The following is a 15,835-nucleotide window of genomic DNA, read 5'->3' as shown; positions in this document are numbered from 1 at the left end:
AACTCAAGAGAACATCTATTTCTTTCTATCTGTTCCATTTATACTTCGCTCCTTTTTTCCCTTCAGAACTCTTACAAGATGTTCCTTCAAAGAAGCAGCCATAATTGATGCTGATGAGGAACAGGAAGAATGACTAAGTGCATCTAGTAATAGCAGAACTGCAAGTGTTGAAACACTCATTCTCCAGAATAGATTATGGACTCAAGGAATTTCTTTCATTGTCATTGAGCCTCAGAGTTAGCACTCTGCTCTGTCTGGATAATTAAACACTGAGTAAGAGTGAATTAAGGACTTTAGAACAGTTTATCTTTTTTCCCCCCCTCTATTTCTTCAGAAAAGGACAAGAGTTATGCTTGCTTGAAAATTTTATTGACACAACTGTTTGGTCCCAACACACAAAACAGCACTTGAGCCACAAAATAAAGTGTCCAAACAAAGTAGACAGCTAAGAAAAGAATTTCTTCTCCCTCCCACTCCAAGAAAAAGATAGTGCATAAATTGAGGGCTTCAGTGACAATTTTCTTTTTTTTTTTTTTTAAACAGACATGAATTTGAAGTAGTACATTTAATTGTTAAAGAACTTCATGGTTGTAATACTTTTAAATCTGTAAGTCACATCATTCATTTAACCCTTTGGATAAAAAAATATATTGCAATTCAAATAGCTATTTTGTTACACTATGAACACAACTTCTCAAAAGTATTATTCTATTACTTTCAAACAGCAATTTCATCAGAATCACATGAACCCAGAAAAGATATGCTGACCTCCATAAATGGTTTAACAACCAGACTCACTTTGACAAATCATCTTTTTCTCTGAAGCAAAGAACCGGTTCTTCAGTATTTTAGATAACTTGGAGCTGCAACTTATGAAAATATTTTTTCTCCAACATATGTTCATCTGAAACAAAAATCTAAGTGCTCAGCATCAACTTTATCAAACGTAAGGTGAAAGCAGATATTCTTGCATTTAACTCAAACTTATTAAAAGCATTCCAAGAAAGCTTACTTCTAAATTTCACTTTCCATAGCAGGATGTCTGCAGAGATTTCCTAAGGACTCAGATACTGTGCCACAATGCTCAGAAAAACTTCCAAGTGTTTCTCTGCATTCACAATGGCTATAAATTTATTACAGGTAACGAGAGTCTAAATTTAAAAGATTTTATAACAAAATTCAACTAGTAAAATTCTGTCTATAGCCATTATATTCAGTGGCATTTCCTGTTGCTGGCTGACAAATTAGAGCCCATGTTCATTCCTTGCATATTACAATAGAATCCACCTTAAAAAAAAAACAGTTGGCCAGTGGGATCCCTCAGGTACAGGTTCTTTCAATACATCAAGCAATTTATTTGCTGCCTGGCAAATACAACCCATTGTAAATGCCATGGTTACCCAGTATGGGTATGAAGTCTCACACACTGCTAACTAGAGTTGAGGTTATCCACTGGCTTAATCTCTCTTCCAAATCTGGCCCTTTGAAAAGCCAACACAAGATACCACAAATTGAAAAAAGCTTCCAACACCAGGAGTAAGTTTCAGAATAAAAACAGACACAGCTAAAAGACAGCACACTGAAGAATAAGCTTCCCATTTACCAAAGATGCTTAAAAATTGAAAATAAGGTTAAGCAGAACAACCTTAGATTTTCCACGTGTAGTTAGAACTTTCCTTACAGGTGAAAGTAGCATCAAAACCTTCCAGCACAAAACATTTTAATAGGACCTGCTCCACTATCTGTCATTTATGCATTCAATGCATATTTCAGAAATATCAGAATCATCTTAACTTCATTACTAGACACAGTAAAACGTGTGTCTGTATCTCAAACTCATGACACCAAGACAGTCTCTTCCTTAACCAAATCCATGCCAGACTGGAACTAAACTTAAAAGGGAAGCTTAAAACATCAGCGTCCTAGGAAGCTCCTAAATGGAACTGAGAAGTACAGAAAATATTTAAAACAAGTTTTTACAAAAAAGAAGTCCACATAATCTCCTACAGACATCTTTAACCCAGAACTTACAATGCAGCTACCAGTCATCTGAAAGGGCAGAGAACGCATTTATCCCCTGGAGGACAATCAACTCCCTCACTCTTATCACTGCAGGTCAGCAAGTTAAAACTTCTTAACAGGCTTTTGAAAGACAGATCATGCATTAATACTGTCTGAAACAATACCAGTAAGCAACAGCCTATAGAGTGTAATATGCTACATGTATGATTACACCACCAACGAGGCTTAAGGAAAATAAAATCTGCTCTGTTTCAGTTCAATTCATGTTTTGCTCTTACTGAACACACATTTATGAAAAACTGTAAAATTTAAGAATAATTTAATGAAAGCTGGATTTTTTTTTTTCCAAAATAATAGAAAAAATTCTGCTCTGCTAATAGCTGTGTTCAGTGTACAATGAACAAAATCTTCACAGAACACACTTAAATACAAACTGATTCTTCTAGGCCTTTCCTTAAAATACATAAGGGCTAGCAAATAGCTTGACTTTGTGCAGAGTCATAGGTATTTGTTTCCACACTCAAAGAAAGAGTTAAAGCTTTGTTACAGGTGCAAGTGAGAAATTTGCTGCCAATTTCACCTTGTTTTTATGTTGCTTTTTGGCTGGGCTGTCCATTGCTTCCTTGTTTAGTTGCGTTTCAGAGGAGTGACAGGGAGGCACTGAAGTATTCTCTGCAGTGCTAGATGCCACAGAACCAGAGGTCAATTTCTCTTGAGCTGTGGTAACAATTCTTTGTTTTTCTTCTTCTGTTAAAATCATCATCTCTAAAATAAGCAAAGCAATTCAACTTATTAATGCACTGCTCTCGGGAAAAGGGAATACCCCAATTATCTACTACCAGAGAAGAGTTCAAAAGAACTCGTTGGCCTGAGTCAAAACAAGGAAGTATGTTATGTTCATCTCTACAACTGGTGGGACATTTGCTTTATGCTCTACTATCTGTACTGCATACTCTCTCAGAGGTTAAATTTAGTTCTCAGTGCTCAAAAAGCCCTATGGATTTATTGGTAAAAGGCTGCTACAGTTTAGCAAAATGCAGTTTCAGTGGTGGGAGTATAAGGTGCCTACAGAAGTCACCCTAGAGTATCACTGAAGGCCACTTATTGTCAATAATCAAAAGCATCTCACAGAAGGCATCAACGCCTCCAATACATTCTTTTGGAGGATATATAGATTTATGTTCTGTTTTGTGGGATGTACAAACCACCACAGTAACACAATAAGGCAAGCAAGCTCCTACCAGAGAGGGGTACAGGACGTTCCTCAAACTGAATTAGGTCAGCAGACTCAAGAACCACTGGATCAGGTCTCAGCTGGGGAGATGGTAAGCAGGAAGGAACTGGCTCACACAACAGGTCAACAGGAGATGTATTTGTGAGACAAAGAAGTTCTTGCTCGGTTTGATTAGGAGCTACAAAAATAAGGGAACATCTTTCAAGGTATCTGTAAGCTGGTATCTGCAATTACTGCTAAATGCAAACTCCTCAAACATAATGATTTAGGAGCTATCATGCTGACTTCACTTTGTTAGGTTGAAAAGCATCTAACTAAACTTAATTACAATACGACAAAACAAAACTATATTACACTTAGTGCTTGTCTGAGTAAATACACCCCAGAGCAAAATCTGGTGTTTTCCAAACTTGAGTAACAAACATAGCTGAGGAACAGAGAGGAGTCACTTACCAGACAACTCCCCTGCAAAGTTACTGATATCTTATCAGCTATTTACATACCAATGTTTAAATGTGAAAATTAAGTCAAAGGTTTCAAAATAAAGTAACTTGCTCTTACTAAAATGCACAAGCCTAGACTTCTACACCTCAAGAACCACCTCAAGTTCTTGAAACTAGAGGTAATAAAAAGAAAGAACCAACCAGAGACCACTGCAAGACAAACTGTGAGTTCAGTATATCCTAGTTGTTTTATTAGGAGTCAGACCAACACTAACAGGACTGCCATCAGAACTGGCAAGTATGTACATGGAAAAAAAAAAAAAACCCAAACCAGAAAGATCACTGAATTCTCACCAGAGGTAGGAGATAAAAACAGTCCTAGCAGAAACCACTACTGACCAGCTTCTCATTAGCTTTATCCCATACAGACTGATGAAACTTCCACTAAAATCCACAGGAAACAATTTTGCAGTGGCAATATACATGCTGATAGAGCTGAGAACAACAGATGCCCTTGTCAAAAGGACACATAACTATACAGCCTGGAATAAGATCAACAGCTTTCAAGCCAAGAAACATTTCTGGCAAATATTTTACCTACTAACTCACACAGCTTTCCCCATGCTGCTTTGCTTACTCTGCTTATTTCCCTAAAGATAAGCAATTTCTTATACAAATCAATTTTGCATTACCATTGCTAGGTGTTCCTAGACTTAATTCCATTGATGAGGTTGATCCTGGGGTCTCCATAATATGTCCATTATGGTCATCAAGTTGATTTCCATGATCATCCACATGATCAGCAGGGGGAAAACTAGGTGAGCTAAAACGAGCTACAAAAAGGCAAGTTCATTTGGTTCATTTACTGAAGTCACCTCTTAAAGAAAAAAGGAAACCAAGATACTGACTGAAAATTGAAATGACTTACTTTTCATATCATTTTTCAGTACCACAATTCTCTTATGGCCATGTCCTTTAATCCAGACCACCTACAGAGAAAAAAGTAGAATTATCAGCACATCTTAGTCTCAAAGCCTAGAACAGCTTACTCACTGCCTTCATCCATCCTTGCAGTGAAACTTCTAAGAGTAAACTAAATGTTGCCAACTAAATATGTTGCCAATTTTTTATGCAAGTAAAATCTTCAAAATAATTCTTACCAAAGATGAAAGGCAAATCACAGAACTAGAAGGAATTTCCACTTTGTTACTTTCCTTAAAGTTTATTTTACTAAAAAAAAGCCATGAGCTGTGTCACAAAATTGTCCTTGCATTTAAGTGTTCTAGGTTAACACATGCCACAGCAAAACTCCATCATGATTCTTGTGACAAACTACCATTGCCTTTCACTCCTGAAAGCAATAACCTACGTTAAGCAAAACTGAACCTCAGTACTGTACAGCTCCTCATTAAAACATAAATTCTGATTTGATAAAGATGCCAAGAATGTTTGTGATCTTTCTGGGAACAGTTCTTAAGCAGAATTTGATGAAAACAATTTTAAATTATATAACAAAGATTTTTGTGAAGCTACTAAAGATGCTACTAGTACAAGTCCATTTGGAGATTATCATTATACCAATAATTCTCACTAATACCAGAATCATCAGCTGTTCTGTTTTTTTTTCATGCAGAAATCTCAATGTAACTGTACAAAACAATTTTTCACACCTGTGGAATTGCTCCCAACAGCTCTTCTAAGTTACTGCATCCATACGCTTTGGGCTGCAGCACCTCTCCTGTGTACTTGCTATATGCAACTGGGAACTCATGAAGAAAAATCTGCTGATAATGGTAAGTGTGAAGTAAGGACCTCACATTCTTTGCAAACATGTACAGATTCGTAAGTTTCACATATTCTTCTTCTGCACCATTGGTAAAAACCTAGAAGAAGAAAAAAGAATGAGCACAAGTTTATATATCCTCTAGTTATAACACCTTTTTAAAAGTATAACATACAGAAAGAAATAGAGCTTTCCTACCTCAACCAAATAAGGAAGACTCTTCAGGAGCTCAGTTAAGGTCATGAATCCATATTCACACGGATTAAGAGAAGCACTATGGATTGTTTCATAGTGCTGTTTAAGTTGTTCAACAGAAAGAAAGGATGCTCCATCCCAAGACATCAACAAGACAAGTAACTGGGCAGTGAGAGTCCGCAAAGATTTTCTATTTATCAGCTGAATTTGCTTGCCAGAATCTGTGTCAACCACCTACAAAAATTAATTCGACTTAGGGACAGGAAAGATCCTTAAGTTAACAACATCACATGATACATATAAATATCTGATACTACTCCAGTTAAAACACCAATAAACCCAACATCACACAGAGTTTACTTTAAATACAAGATTTTAGTACTAGTTTTTGTCCACATAGACAATTCTGTTTCCCTTTCCACTCCAGCTTAACCTGATTAAGCTCCAGCCTGATCACCATCTGCTGAAATAACAGCATGGAAGCAACTAAGAAAACACATCTGTATCTATATAGCTGTAAACCCTCCTTTTCTACAGACATACAACATTTACACATTTTCAGAGTCAAAGCCTCAAATCAGTATAAAAAAAGTGAAATAGAAAACATCAAGAGGCTGAGACCTGCTATTATGGTAGGAAATAAGTACTTGTTCTCACCCGACTTGAACTGTATAAAAGACAATTTCTATTCTTTAAAATACTTAGACAACTAAAAAATTTAAGCGTGGAGGAATTTCAACAAGAAAGTCAGCAAGAACAAAGGATTTTTGAAGATATAGTTTAAATCCCTTTAGAATCATCCTTCAGTTTAATGAAATAATTTGTAAAGAACATAATTAAGCACACATTTAGAGAGGGAAATACTTTAAAAGAGTATGTAATATGTAAAGGACTAACTACAAAGACAGAGATTACCTTTACAACATGACAAAGTTTTTGCATTAAAGCTGGAACTGAGCTAACATCGTAGTCGTGAAGACGCAGCGCATATCCAAACGTTTTACTGTACTCTGACAGTAAGTCAGCCATCATCAGGCAGTTGTCTTTTTGAGATCGGAGCAGTTTAACAAACTGGGCAGCTACTGCTTTAACTTGTTCCACCTCTGTGAGTGTGAGAATTTTCTCTTCCCCGCATTCCAATACCTACAAACCAAAATTGCATTTTGTTAAAAGTGAGTTACCTTGTTTGACTGAAAAAGTCATCTGCAACTAAAATTCAGCAATTGCAGATGGTCATTAGCTATGCAGGAGGGCTCAGCTACCTTGTAAGACAACCACCAGCAAGCAGAAGCAGTATAGCTTCTGAAGTGACAAAACAGACAATAGCTAGCTAACTTTAAGCAAGACTAACACAATTTGAATGAAACTTAGCCCTGATGCACTGAATTCTGGAGATGTGATACAGTTTGCATAATTTGACTTTCTTAGACTAACTTCAACACACTAAAACCTTGGGGCAGTTACTACTTACGTGGCTACACCAAAGTTTTAAGAACAGCCTGCTAGCATTAGAAGCACACAGTTTAACTTAGACTGAAGTAAACCCTGCTGTAACAACCAGCTGTGCAGATCTTGTCAGCTAAATGTTTAACACAGCTCAGGATTTTAGAACTTACTTGCAAGACCTCCGGTATGGCTTCAAAGAGTTCAAGTAGTTTCGTAAAACCATAGTAAGCGAGTTTGCACTGACGACCAAAATGGTGATGGTAAGAAGGAATAAATTTACTGAAGGGCATTCGAAAGTGGGGCTGATGGCGCAGCAGGTCCACCACCTCCTTCGAAAATTGTTTGGTTCTTTCAATCTCCTCCTGCGTGCGTTCTAAGAATCAGAAAAAATAAAGCTATAGCTATATACCAAACTATTCCAAAACGCAGTAGAAAGCAATAATAAAATGTGGTGATTTTCAGATTTCTCTCATCAAACCAGGTCATGTTCTCTTTTGATGTTAAAGACCTGTCCTGAAATCACACATGGGAAGCCCAAAATAAGCAGGTGATCAGTATTTTAGTTTCTTTGCAAGCAAAATATTAGAGAGCTTGTTATTTCTGCATAGCAAATAGTCTTCAATCATGCCACATAAAACATAACTGCATGCAGCAGTAGCAGCACTATTTTGCTTTTATTATCTGCTTTCCTACCAATTTCTTTATTGAACAACATTCTTTATTTTTATAACTTCATAGTTTCCTGACTGTTATAGAAATAGTTATAAAAGTAGAAACAACAGCAAAAGCAAATCAGCATCACTATGTTTTACTTAATCCAGTTTTAAAATATTCAAAGCATAACTTCTTTGATAACAGTAAGAAATAGTACACTGACATACCTCTCTTGGGAATACAAATTACCATTTCATTATCTTGCTGTGACAAACAGATAGTTGTATCTGGAATTTCTGATATTATATCGGCCAGTTCACACACTCCATATTCAGTAACATCCCAATCCTTAGAGAAACACCTGAAAATTTATAAAAAAAAGTATAACAAATTTTAATACACTCTGTATGCCAAAAAGTGTGAATGTTTTGAGCTAACATACAGTAGAATGGTATTAGATAAGCCTCAGATGCTATCAAGATAGGCATAATCTTCATGTTACCAGTAATTACCAGCATATGAAAAAAGGAAAGTGTATTGTTATCAAGTTATCCACTTTAATCAGAAAAAAATAAAAGGTTACACCAATGGCTCACATGCCACTCGAAGAGAAGGGCTCCTTAAAGAAACTGGACTCCTTAAACTAGTAGTGAAAAGCAACAACAGACAACTTGACTGAGCAATTTAAGAATACACAATCATACTATATATGGTCACATGTTTAACAGCCTGTATTTGCTCAATTAAAATGCATACTTCTTAAACAGGGTAAGATCAAGAGAAGGCAGAGACTACTTGTCTTCAAAAACACCTTATTGAGATTCACAATACTATTCAATATACTAAAAAGAATTTATTCCCCCTACTTCTTTTTTCCCAGATTGAAAAGAATCTACTGGAGACAAAAGCATTTCAGGAAATTACCAGAGCTGACCATAAGGGAGATACACATTTAGTAGATTAAGCAGCAACCAATAACATTTTTGCCTTAAAAGAAATATAACTATAAGTGGGCATTTCCAAATAGGAAGAACTGCTACACAGCACAGAAGCACATCTGCAGATTTAGGCCACACAGAGTACTCAGATGTTTCGGTTTCTTCACTGCATGCACTGTGCTGCTTTCTATCTTCAGAGGAAGGAAACTTACACACAAAGCACCTTAAAAAATAACAACCTGGTTGGGTTTCTTTGTTCTGTGTTGGTTTTTTTTTTGTTTTGTTTTTTAAACCATACTAGAGCAGCATGCAACTCCTGACAGTAGCAAGACAGCTGTTACTCATGCTCATTCTTGTGCCATCACTAGATCTAATTAAGAATTAGTATGTTGTCAGTCTACTTATTTCATATTTTTAAGACTAATGCTACATCTTTCTGTAACTGTTCATATTGTAAAAATATTACAACCTGCTTACTTAAATTCAACCTCACAGCTTCAAATAGGTTATTTCATTTCATTAGTTCTATTTCAAGCTTTGAGCATGTTAAACAAATCTAAAGCTAAAGTAAAGCAGTACAGCCTAGTAAAGCATTTAATTTTAATTAAAAGTTTGAAATTCCACATTGCAAAGATGGAATATACTAAGATTAAAAGCACTGATTCCCAATTGTAAAGACATGCCTGTTTCTTCCTGTTTAATCAAAAGATAACTTACCAATGATAAGCTTGTAAGAATTCCCTTACAATAACTTGCTTACTGGCCTGGGATTTCAGAAGCTTCAGTAAGTCTTGAGTGAAGCGTTTCACTTGAGCTCTGTGTGTTAGAGTTAACAGGCGCTTGGAACCCATACCAAGAATCTGAAAGAAAGGATTTTCTAATCATTTGTTTTGTAAAAAAAATTTATATAGAATGCTAAAAACGGAAGCCAATTCTAATATAGGTAGGCTAAAAAAAAGGATAAAAATGAGGAGAACGTTTTCAAAGGCAGCCTGTGAAGCCATACACTTTGTATATGGAAGAATATGCCACCAAGAATTACTTCCTTCATAAGTGCTATTGCAGTTGTTGCATGAAATTAATCAGCTATTTTAAAGCCCCAGCTTGGACACCAACTGGTGTTCAAAACAAAATATGGTCATGTTATTTATTTATTTTTTTTTTAATGTAAGGCCATATAATGTGTTACTTCACACTGAAATCCCTCAAGCCACAAGTTACACAGACTAACTTACTGATATTCAAATGCTTGCTGTGTTCTTATGCTGGACAGCACAATTGCTACTTTACCCAAGCACTAGATACAGACTAAAGCAGCTTCAAACTTTCTACCAGAAATTTAGAATAAACTAGTAATTTCCACAGCTCTTCTGGGGGAAGGTTGGGAGAATAAAGATGAAATAGAATATGTTTAAAAAAGTAGATATCCTCCAAGGTTCAATTACCACCTTTTTCAAGGTTGAAAAGAAACTCCATAGGATTTATTACATTATAACAACCAGTAACATACTCGTTTCAGGAAGTTCAACATACAAGTACAGCTCTCTAAACAAAGGAGCAGCACCACAGCTCACCTGCAGGACATGAGGCACTGCTTCCAGCAACTCCATTAACTTGGAATATCCGTAGTCAGACACACGGCATTGCTTTGCAAAGTGATGATGGTATGTTGGGATGAATTTACTGACAGGTATGATGCAGGATGGCTGGCTTTTAAGTAGATCTATCACTTCTCTACTGAACTGAATAAGTTGTGGATTACCTACAGGGCTCTTAGAACGTAGAAGCCAAGGATCTACAAAAAAAAAAAAAGAAGTCTGTTATTGAGCTTTCCATTAATAGTCTTTCACTAATTGCTGCAGATTTCTGACAAAGACCAAAAAACAAGAAAATAAAGGGAAATTAAGCTAAAACTAAATTAAATTAAAAAGAATAGCATAAAATGACTTGTATAACTGTTGAAGTGTTTTAGTAAAGAGGTTCATTAAAAAAAAGACCATAAATAGAACTGTTTACCTGTGGTAGGAGGTGGGGGTTTGTTATGTATCCACTTAATAACTTTAATGCCATTTTGAGCAGTGGCAATATTCACTCCAGGAACACAGGTAATTAAATGTTCTAAAGGAACACCACCCTGGCCTTCTGGCACCATTTCAAGATCACTGAACTCTGACATATAACAATCAGGAAAGCTTTGGAAAGAGAAGAAAGCTTCCATTATACACTAAAACACCACTGTAAAAACAGTCTTAGTGTTAATATTCCTGAGAAAAAGGCTTTAGTAGTTTACTAATAGATCACAGAACTCATTTTATAAAGAGTATTGAAAGACACCTTGAATTTTACTTATTTCTGCACTCAGATCTTAAATTCATAATTTCATAAGGAATTCATTTCCTATAAAGACAAACAAACATACAAGGCCTAGAGATTTTATCCCAGCAGGTAGATTCAGAGCATTACAACAGCCATCAATAAGGTTTTAGATACTATGATTTCAGCCCTTACACTAAAAGCCTAATTTAAACTATTTTACCTTAGCAAAGGCACAGTACCCTCATGGGTCTGTAGAAGACTGTGAACTTGGGGAGCAAATGTCTTCAGAGACAAGACTGCAAAAGGGATTCTGTAAGAATCTGGATCAAACTCATGCTCACTGTAATAAGAAGAGACCAATTTAATAGGTTAATTCAATGCTTAGATTGAGCATATTATACCTGTGCACAGCTATAGTGATTCTGCATGACAATGCTACAGTACAGTCACAAGCACCTCTAATCTTTTCCTCATTAAGAAGTCAACTATAACAATTTTCCAGAAGACAAACATTTAGGCTAAGTTTATATCAGCATTTGACTAAATGTGTAGCAGCACAGCAACAAATGCCAGCCAGTGGCAAGTGAACACCTAGTAACTGCAACAGTAGCACACCCCAGCTGCTGTTGAATAAAATAAATGATTCATTATGCAGCTTCAGGAAGCCTTCAACCCACTATGAATAATGATTTACTAAAGATAGCAAAAGGACAAAAGTAGATCATTGCTATAATTATATAGTAATCTTCAAGCTAGTAGAAGTACATATAACCTTCCCTATGTCACAATAGAAGGTTAGCATAGCTCTCAGCTTCTAAGCAGCATTCATGCTTAGCAGCTGTATCAAGAGTGCCTTTGCCGAGAAGGCAGATCCATGAGAACTGCCCAGAAAATTCAGTTATCTGTTTTCTGCCCAACCGAGTTATTGTAATACAACTACATAACAACCCAGACATGTTATATGAAAGCCTTCTCAGTTTTAATACAGCTGCTAATGTAAAATGCTGTTCAAGTACTTCACAGTATTATGTAATATTTTATACACAGCTTACATAACGTCTTTATTCAGGCAATGCTGCTTACAAACAGGCTCGTGATATTCCAACTCTTCAAATATTATAGGACTACAGTTTGCTGATGAACCATCGTGTGACTGTGAAGATCCCAGGGGACTTTGCCGCGCTTGGCTGCTGGGTAAGAGGCACACCAGCCTCCCACCTCCTTGGTCACGGATTGCCACAGTATCAGTCAGTTTGTACAGGTCTGATACAGTTAACTTACGCCCAAATCTAAAAGAAAAAAGTTAGTCCACATGATAAGTTTGCATTTTATGCTTATAAAACAGGAACACTGTAGAAACAACTCTATGGAAACTGGTCAGTACAAACCAATTTTTCTACTTGGCGATAAATAAAAGTGGAACACTACAACTATGACCCCTTAACAAAGGCCAGTATCACAGTCACTGGCTCTTCACAGATATGCTGCAACACCTAACAGCAAAACACCACCTACTGGGTTAGTTTCTATTGTTTACAGTAAATGGCCACAAAACTCAATTCTTCTGGGATATACCTACTAAAAACAACTGAGAACTTACTTTTTCTCATAGATTTCTGCGAACTTGAACACAGGCAGACAACAAGCAGGTGCATCCTGAAGAATGGAGACAGTTTCTGAGCTGCAAAAAAAGGTTTTGCAGTGTTACAAAAAAATAACATTTAATATTAGAAACAGCTATGTAATCTTTGGCCCTGTTTGTGAGATATTTACAGATATATTTCATGAATTAAAAGCATGTTAACAGGACAAATTGTATTTCCTTTCACACATCACTGGAGTACAAACAGTATCTATTTGTAACTCTTCTGGTTGGCATCTCTGAAGGACCAGAATCTTTCAAAGGCAGTAGTAAGAGTTTCAGTATCCATAAAATGTAACATTACAGCCTTAGTATAAAAAGTTACCAGCCTGATCTTTACATTAAGAACTTTGAAATGGCACGAACTAAAATGCAAGAAATGAAGTTGTAAGTTACATAATACCAACAGAACTGAAGAACCCTTCATACACCACACACCAGAGTGTTTTAAGGCAAAAATTGAGAGTTTTTTCTTATGCTTTCCTTCAGTAAGAAAAAAAGGACAAAATATTTGTATTTGCACTAGCATTATACTCTAGTAGTACCTTCCACATAGAAAACGATCTGAAAGAGCGAGTGGATTAAAATGTGTATTTCTTCCTTAAAGAGACAATTCATATGCATCTTATGGAGACATCGGATGTATGCTCTTAACTCAGCTGCAAAAACTACACTGAGGCATACAGTACTACAAAAATAGTAACTGATGTCCAGCATAAGCACCCTACTACGAAAAGATGGAGTCTCTTTAAACATAAGCAGTGTAAAAATCTCAACTGAAAACTGTCAGCCTTGTTGTATTTAGCCCATGCATCAGGTGATTAGACAGATTCTACTTGGTTTTCCTATAGTTCTTCTACTCAGTATTTTAATTCTTAATTACTGACGCACAATGGCAATTAAGGGAACGTCCATTACCTAAGGAGAGAGAGTGATTTATTAACAGCTCCTGTTGCTAGTGAGACCTGGATCCTTTTACTGCCAATTTTATATCTGTGAAGACTGTTGACAGCACTAATTGCTTCTTGCAGATTTTCCATTTGCACTGTAGCCTTCAACTGGTAGTCTGTATGAGGACTGAGCTCAACACATTTTACCTGAAAGGGAAAACACACACAACCTTCAGCATTTACCCTTAAATATTAACTTAAGCAAAGCTGACAAGCGTATCAGTCTTACTTTTACCAAGAAAAAAAACCCAGTGGAAAAGGAAGTAAGATAAGCCAAGGCCAACATGACAGCACAAACAATAACACATAATGACCCTTGCACAAGGCAAGACCATGGTACTTCAAGAGGTACCATCTTCTGTATGAAAAAAAATAGCAGAATATCATCATCTACAGACCACACAAGTAGCATTACCACAAACAGCCTCTACTTGTATTGTTTTCCTGCACTGAGATGTTCAAGGGTTTTTTGTTTGAGAATAGGCAAACTTTGTTAAAAAGTACTGTGTAGAAGTTTCATTTTGATAGCTTCTTAGTCCTGCTCACTTAAAGCCAGACCACAAACAAAGATACAAACAGGAAGTATATAAAAAGAGATTTACTGAAGATATTTTACCCTTTACCTTTCCATGCCTTGAGAAAGTTTCTTGTAAAGTTTGCTGCAACTCTTTTCTGGACAGTCTGTAATCAATATTGCTGATCTGAATATCTGCACCATTTGCAAAGGGATCAGGACAGTCTGTACCACTGGTATGATTTACTACATTAAACGTGAGTGGAGATGATCTATTTGAGAGGTTTGGAGACATACTCCTGGGTAAAATAAAACATGTATGAAATGAAGTAGTTACTGCACAATTCTTATGTACATACTGAAACAGCTCAAAGAGGCACACATCAAGTGCACAAATACAGCACTTGGAAGGCAGTTACCTACTGCATGTATTTATGCATGCAAAACAACTTTCATACAAACAAAACCAGAACAAAGTATTTCCTATGATGAAGATAAAAAAGTCACTGATATCTCAAAGGGACCCAATTTAATGCATTTGGCTCTGGGTCTTACTTCCATTTTAGGAACACATCAAAAAGCAAACACATTCACGTTATTTAAGTAATTGACAGAAGATATTCAGGCCTCCAATGGGCCTGGAGAAGTTTATACTAGGAATGTAAATGTCTCTGAAGTTAAGAGACAAGGTGGCTAATACCCATGAAGATTTTTCAGACACTTTAGAATTATTTACATGAAATTATTTCACTAAGTCTCTGATAAAAGCTGACATGGGTTCTGTCAGCTAGCACTATAACAACTTTTTGCATCCACACGAATTAGTATTACTACATCAGTAGGTCTACTATAGGCAATTCCATACGCAGATATCAAGAAGTAACACAGAAATTGGCAAAGGCCTAGCACGCTGGTCACACTGCACCTTCCAAATTAGTAAGATAACTTACCGAGATGACCAGCAGCTCTGAGATATGAATAGAGGACTGAGTTGTCTTGAGGCTGTCAGCTTACTGAAAGCAGAGGGATAGCTGACTTGAAATACAGCTTCATCTTTATCCTTTTTATCTACAGGGGAATTTGTAGTACTCCTGGAAACAGAAGTCTCTTTCCTATTTACAAATACACACAAAAAAATTCATTATGTTGCATAATTCACATTAAAAGGTATCATTAGCAGTTAATTTTGAACATACTTATAACTACTTTTACAGGACGACTCTCCAATTCCACTTTTTTTTGTTGTCAGAGGTACAGGAGCTGCTGCATTAGAGTTATTCTGAGGAGTTTCTCGTAGATGTTCCTGTTGGCTTTCAGTATTTCTACTGATAGTCTTTGATTCGAGGCGGCATAGCTCCTATACAGAACAGGATGAAGGTCAGCATGAAAGCACCATACATTCCTTGCCATACTCCTTTCCTTATGATGGAAAGCTAAATTCCTTCTTTAATTAGATTGTCATTGGAACCTCAGCCAGGAGGTATTTCATTTTCTATGACAGAAAGCAATAAATGGTCAATAATGAACTGAAGTAGTATTTTTGCTACACTGTATTATTTGTCCTTGTGTCCTTTAAAAGGAGAAGCTGATCACTCAGTGTTGCACTCAACACCACCTGATCAACACTGCCCACAGAACTAGATCTACAAGGTCTCTTCAAACTCAAGCCAGTCTGATTCATGATTCTACAACAGAAGT

At 36.4% G+C, this 15,835-nt stretch overlaps 1 protein-coding gene across 5 annotated transcripts in view; it reads right to left on the bottom strand.

Moving 5' to 3' along the window:
- Window positions 1–347: 347 nt before the first annotated feature.
- The window catches only part of MARF1 (meiosis regulator and mRNA stability factor 1), a 24,391-nt gene continuing 8,903 nt past the window's right edge, over window positions 348–15,835 (bottom strand). For 4 of the 5 annotated variants that reach the window (XM_042827562.1, XM_042827561.1, XM_042827566.1 and 1 more), the window contains 19 exons: window positions 15,334–15,494; window positions 15,088–15,249; window positions 14,247–14,436; window positions 13,592–13,770; window positions 12,632–12,712; window positions 12,084–12,320; window positions 11,252–11,371; window positions 10,732–10,907; window positions 10,290–10,510; window positions 9,433–9,575; window positions 8,005–8,138; window positions 7,294–7,496; window positions 6,593–6,820; window positions 5,681–5,911; window positions 5,370–5,582; window positions 4,628–4,688; window positions 4,392–4,532; window positions 3,264–3,434; window positions 348–2,787 (listed from right to left, as the gene is read on the bottom strand). In XM_042827562.1, coding sequence (XP_042683496.1) covers window positions 2,555–2,787; window positions 3,264–3,434; window positions 4,392–4,532; window positions 4,628–4,688; window positions 5,370–5,582; window positions 5,681–5,911; window positions 6,593–6,820; window positions 7,294–7,496; window positions 8,005–8,138; window positions 9,433–9,575; window positions 10,290–10,510; window positions 10,732–10,907; window positions 11,252–11,371; window positions 12,084–12,320; window positions 12,632–12,712; window positions 13,592–13,770; window positions 14,247–14,436; window positions 15,088–15,249; window positions 15,334–15,494 — 3,285 coding nt within the window. In that variant the 3' untranslated portion in view covers window positions 348–2,554. The remainder of the gene's footprint in view (window positions 2,788–3,263; window positions 3,435–4,391; window positions 4,533–4,627; window positions 4,689–5,369; window positions 5,583–5,680; window positions 5,912–6,592; window positions 6,821–7,293; window positions 7,497–8,004; window positions 8,139–9,432; window positions 9,576–10,289; window positions 10,511–10,731; window positions 10,908–11,251; window positions 11,372–12,083; window positions 12,321–12,631; window positions 12,713–13,591; window positions 13,771–14,246; window positions 14,437–15,087; window positions 15,250–15,333; window positions 15,495–15,835) is intronic. The other variant, XM_042827563.1, reaches the window with a different exon arrangement.

The sequence above is a fragment of the Centrocercus urophasianus genome, unplaced genomic scaffold (genome assembly GCF_019232065.1).
Source record: "Centrocercus urophasianus isolate 14NV4802_14NV808 unplaced genomic scaffold, USGS_Curo_1.0 seq_29, whole genome shotgun sequence".
NCBI classification, from domain to species: Eukaryota; Metazoa; Chordata; class Aves; order Galliformes; family Phasianidae; genus Centrocercus; species Centrocercus urophasianus.
Note: the sequence above shows the minus strand (reverse complement) of the source record. Positions and strands in the feature narration are given on the sequence as shown.